Genomic DNA, 6000 nt, shown 5'->3' on the forward strand with positions numbered 1-6000 from the left:
ACCTCTTCACCCTGACCGTGCTAGAGCAGAAACTTGAGCTGTAAGAAAACATCTGCCTGGGCTCTTACTGGCAGTATTTTGTGTTGTGTACACATATAACTTATACTTAAGGTTAATAGACTAGGCAGGAGAAGCTTTTCACTTAGATTTATAGGGTGCGCATGCATTAATTTGCTGCCTCTCTTCCTGTAATTAGGTTACATTTGTTGTTTGTAGCATTTTATAAAGAAAATGGTACTGCAGTTCTACAAGTGAAAAATTTCACTAACCACTAAGTGCTGGCATTTAGGCTCAACAGACTTTAAAGAATAGCAGTAGAAGTGTTTTAGTGATGGCAAGCGGAGAGCTCCAGCAGGGATGTGGAAATGTTAATGCTTTCTGGGCTTTAGAACAGAACATGAAGTATTTGGTCTTATTAACATGGTAGTAGTAACCACAATGTGTACTTTCGCTTCTTCTGATAATTAAAAATTTGTTGTGATTTTTTTCAATTAGTTTGAGACTATTTCTATTAATATTTACTGTGTCTACTGCGGTGGTGTCAAACCAGTGGTCCCTGCAATACCATGGGAGCTTACAGCTAATTTTGCAGCGGTGGATGGGCTGTTCTGGTGTGATGTAGCAGCTGTGCTTGGTCAGTTATCTGCCTGTCCACTGCTCCTTCTTCCCTCTTAGGCAGTGTTCTCATCACGTTTTAGTATATGTTCAGTGGCTCAGCCGGTACTTAAATCTGAACCCCCTACAAAGCGGAATTCAGGAGTATGAGCTAACCGGGCCATTGATTATAATGATAGAGACAGAGTCATAGTGTGCTCTGTCGTGTAGCCGTATATGCATAGTTGAGTCCGGCAGCAAGATGCAGTCAGCTACATCTTGCTGTCTGACTCCAACAGTCTTCTAAGGATGAATATCCCTCTGTAACGCCATCTGCATCATTATAGTCAATGGCCCTATCAGCGCATAGTCCCCAATCCCATTTTGCAGAGGTTCGGACTATTCCCATCTACAAGATCCTATCCCAATATGTAGTAGGTGTAATAATAAAATTGCTGAATGTCTGTAGTTGGGCCTTAGGCCTTCTCGACCCATTTTCACATTGAGGTCATTTTTTACACTTGGTAAGGTTTTAACCTATTTACCCCCCATGGCTGTTGGCACGCAAACAACCAGGCCAATTTTTACAATTCTGACCACTGTCACTTTATGAGATAATAACTCTCTAACACTTTAACAGATCCCAGTGATTCTGAGATTGTTTTTTTCGTGACATATTATACTTCATGATAGTGGTAAAATTTCTTCGATATGACTTGCGTTTATTTGTGGGGAAATAATGGCAATTTTGCTAAAATGTTTATGCCCTTAAATCAGTCATGTCACACAAAATAGTTAATATTTCCCAAATGTCGACTTTACATCAGCACAACTTTTGAAACATATTTTTTTTTTATGTTAGGAAGTTATACGGGTTAAAAGTTGACCAGCGATTTCTCATTTTTCCAACAAAATTTACAAAACCATTTTTTTTTAGGGACCACATCACATTTGAAGTGAATTTGAGGGGTCTATATGGCTGAAAATACCCAAACTTTACACCATTCTAAAAACTACACCCCTTAAGTTGCTCAAAACCACATTCAAGAAGTTTATTAACCCTTCAGGTGCTTCACAAATTTTTGGAATGTGGAAGGAAAACATGAACATTTAACTTTGTCACAAAATTTAAATCTTCATTTTTGCATGGGTAACAGTAAAAAATGGACCACAAAATTTGTTGTGCAATTTTTTCTGAGCATGCTAATACCCCATATATGGGGGAAAACAACTGTTTGGGCATACGGCAGGACTTGGAAGGGAAGGAGCGCCATGTGACTTTTTGAATGCAGAATTTGCTGGAATAATTAGTAGACGCCATATTGCATTTGGGGAGCCCCTGATGTGCCTAAACAGTGGAAACCCCCCCCCCCACAAGTGACACCATTTTGGAAACCAGACCCCCTCAAGGAACTTGTCTAGGTGTGTGAACCCCCAGGTGCTTCACAGAAATTTATAATGTAAAACCGTGAAAATAAAAAAAATAAAAAATTTCCCCACAAAAATGTTTAGTCCCAAATTTTCCATTTTTACAAGGGTAACAGGAGAAATTGCACCATATAATTTGTTTTGCAAGTTCTCCTGAGTATGCCGATACCCCATATGTGGGAGTAATCTACTGTCTGGGCTCATGGCGGGGCACAGAAAAGGAGTGACGTTTTGGAACGCAGACTTTGATGGAATGGTCTGTCTCGTTTGGTGATCCTTTGATGTGCCTAAACAATGAAACAACCCCATAAGTCACACCATTTTGGAAGCTAGACCCCTCAAGGAATGTATCTAGGTGTGTGGTGAGCATCTTGAACCTCTAACTGCTTCACGGAAGTTTATAACGTAAAGCCGTGAAAATAAAAAACACAAAAATGTTTTTTACACCAAATTTTTTATTTTCACAATAATAGCAGGAGAAAATGACCCCAAAATTTGTTGTGCAATTTCTACTTTTGAGGGACAGTGCAAAGCTCAGAAGGGAAGAAGCGCCATATTGGAGTTGACATTGTGCTGGACTGATTTGAGCATGCCATGTCACATTGGCAGAGCCCCTGAGGTACCAGAACAGCAGAGCCCCCCATAAGAGACTCCATTTCACAATCTATATCTGTTAATGAATTCACCTAGGGATTCAGTGATCATATTGACACCACAAGTGGGTCACAGAATTTTTTTACTAGGTGCTGCAGATAAACATTTGCCTACTCGTTTCCCCTGAGACAATAGGTTATCATTGGCCTCGGCAGCAGGATAACCTGCCATTAGTTTAATATCAAGACTTCTAACAAAAAGGGATAGTCCAAAGCAAAGAAATTCTTTTTGGAAAAACACTCCATTTTCCTTCTCAATGTTTTTACCATGGTCGAGCAACTCTTTAGTTTTTTTTTTTTAATTCACAATGGCAATAATAAGAAGCTTTCTGCTGTGAGACTTGACATGCTGTTGAACAGTAAATGGTGCCAAATTTTTGTGAAGGAACACCATGTGCATTGCTCAAATCAAAGCAATATTTGAATCATGTAACGTAGAACCTACATAACTTTAGAATACATGGCCATAGATGTCACTTTTCTTGCCCTGAGCATTCTCGACCTAATTATCAAGAATTACTCGAGGACGTCTCCAGCAAAGATGAGATATAGACCCGACTAGAATGGGGTATTTTGAGGGGTCTTTGTTGGTAAGTGGTCTACTTTTTCTACTTTTGAAAAATGTATATATTTGATAACACACCTTTATTGCAAACAGGATAGGATGGGGGATACATTTTTAATTGTGGGAAGAAGGCTAATATATTATGTGATTTGTTTGTTTGATTACAGAGGGAAGAATTTCTGAAAGTCATCTAGCAAATTATGTTTCTAGGGATCATCTGTGTTACATATGTGGACCACCTCCTATGATCGAGTCCATGTGCAAACAACTTGAAGACCTCCATGTGCCTAGAGAACAAATTTACTTTGAAAAGTGGTGGTAGAGGAGCAGTGTAATGATGCTCTCCTGTAAGCCGCCTCTTCTCAGGGAGGATGCGGGGAAATTATTTTAAAATAATAAATTATTGACTTGTCTGCCGCTCGTACATTTTAACAGCTTACTTACACTGATGGGGGGGAAAAATGGATGATATTTTATGTTCATTTCACTTAATATTTTTTTAATTTAAATTGTACATTTGTGAACTGAAATTTGCGTGCTGCACCCTTATTTACAACGCATCAATCCTTTCATACACCTACATGGTTAACGAGACATATAGATGCTTCACTTTCTGTTCACACTGCATTTAGTCATTTTCTCTCCGGTTTACATCACATTTTTGCTGTCAATCTAGTGGAGGATGATGTGGTACGCATTAGAAGTAAAGAAAAAAAAAACCTGAGCGAATGTAAGAAAAATCCATTGTAATTGGTCTGTTAAAAGGGTCACCATTCATAGCTCCGGTAACTGAAGCCATGACTCCAGTATGAACAGCGTGCTCTGAATCCCCTCGCCAGTTGCTATAACGGTGGACTTGTTCGCTCTGTTTATGCAGGACGGCAGCCATGTATGACCGCTGCCACTCTGTTCAGTTTCTGTGGGTCAGTGTCCGTGTTTGACCTCCAGTGATCTATTTTTCACCTAACATTTGGATGACTGATAATTTGTAGCCCCTGGACCACCCCTCAAAAAACCTTTTTTCCCCATTTGTGGGTTCCTTATTTTGTCTTGTCACTCATTCACCAATTACTGTATTTTTCGCACCTCGGTTTTAGAGGAGGAAAATAGGAGAATGTGAACCAAAATATGTGGTAAAATATGTAATTATATGTTGACGTTGTTGGGGTGGTCTGCTGACAGTATTATGGGTGAGATCTGCTGCTGGAGGGCCACAGGTTGTGCAACACTCTTAGGCCGGCATCACACTCGGCGTAAGACAATACGGTCCGTATTTTACGGCCGTAATACGGAGAAATGTTCCCAAAATAGTGATCCGTAGTCAGGGTGTGTCAGCGTATTTTGCGCATGGCATCCTCCGTATGTAATCCGTATGGCATCCGTACTGCGAGATTTTCGCGCAGGCTTGCAAAACCGACATCTAATGGATTTATGTGCTCAAATGTTCGGGAAAACATATATACAGTATATATATATATATATATATATATATATATATATATATATATATATATATATATATGTCATTGAGACACATATATATATATATTCTGTATTTAGATTTCATTCAGCGCGATATCTGTGAATAGCCGGTAATTCAATTGCCGGGTTTTAATTTCTCCTTCCCAAACCCGACAGGATATGAGACATGGTTTACTACATATAGTAAACCATCTCATATCCCCTTTTTTTTTGCATATTCCACACTACTAATGTTAGTAGTGTGTATGTGCAAAATTTCAGCGCTGTAGCTGCTAAAATAAAGGGTTAAATGGCGGAAAAAATTGGCGTGGGCTCCCGCGCAATTTTCTCCGCCAGAGTGGTAAAGCCAGTGACTGAGGGCAGATATTAATAGCCTAGAGAGGGTCCATGGTTATTGGCCCCCCCCACCCCCCCCCCCCCCCCCCCCCCCGTGGCTACAAACATCTGTCCCCAGCCACCCCAGAAAAGGCACATCTGGAAGATGCGCCTATTCTGGCACTTGGCCACTCTCTTCCCACTCCCTGTAGCAGTGGGATATGGGGTAATGAAGGGTTAATGCCACCTTGCTATTGTAAGGTGACATTAAGCCAGATTAATAATGGAGAGGCGTCAATTATGAAAACCTATCCATTATTAATCCAATTGTCTGAAAGGGTTAAAAAACACACACACACATGATTTAAAAGTATTTTAATGAAATAAACACACCGGTTGTTTTAATAATTTATTGCTCTCTCAATCCATTTCCAGGCCCTCGCTTGGCAAAATAATAAACGCACAAGATACATACCTTCTGATGTCCTATCACGTCCAACGAGGTAATCCATCTGAAGGGGTTAACTAATATTACAGGCACGAGCTGCGATAAACCACTCGCTCGTGCCTGTAATCCCCGGGTGCTGAAAGGAAAGCTGGATCTGTACTTACATTGAGTCGCGGTGATGCGCCCCTGCTGGATGTTCTCATGAACTGCAGCCTGGGAACTTTTTCCCACGCTCCAGGTCATATGAGGACATCCACCAGGGGGCGCATCACCGCGACTGAAGGAAATGTAGGTCAATGACCTACATTTCATTCATTCGCCGGGGAATTACAAGCACGAGCACACCGCTGCATTAGCAGGGCTCCTGCCTGTAAAATATTTTAACCCCTTCAGATGGATTACTTCGTGGGACGTCACGGTTCAGCTGAGGGTATGTATCTTTATTTTGCCAAGCGAGGGCCTGGAAATGGATTGAGAGAGCAATAAATTATTAAAACAACCGGTGTGTTTATTTC

The 6000-nt window shown here is 40.6% G+C and overlaps 1 protein-coding gene across 4 annotated transcripts in view; it reads left to right on the forward strand.

Annotated features, from left to right (window-relative positions):
• OXNAD1 (oxidoreductase NAD binding domain containing 1) overlaps positions 1 to 3770 on the forward strand; it is a 79671-nt gene extending 75901 nt beyond the window's left edge. For all 4 annotated transcript variants that reach the window (XM_077268862.1, XM_077268861.1, XM_077268859.1 and 1 more), the window contains exon 9: positions 3408 to 3770. In XM_077268862.1, coding sequence (XP_077124977.1) covers positions 3408 to 3562 — 155 coding nt within the window. In that variant the 3' untranslated portion in view covers positions 3563 to 3770. The remainder of the gene's footprint in view (positions 1 to 3407) is intronic.
• Positions 3771 to 6000: the final 2230 nt, after the last annotated feature.

The sequence above is a fragment of the Ranitomeya variabilis genome, chromosome 6, assembly GCF_051348905.1.
Source record: "Ranitomeya variabilis isolate aRanVar5 chromosome 6, aRanVar5.hap1, whole genome shotgun sequence".
Taxonomy (NCBI): domain Eukaryota; kingdom Metazoa; phylum Chordata; class Amphibia; order Anura; family Dendrobatidae; genus Ranitomeya; species Ranitomeya variabilis.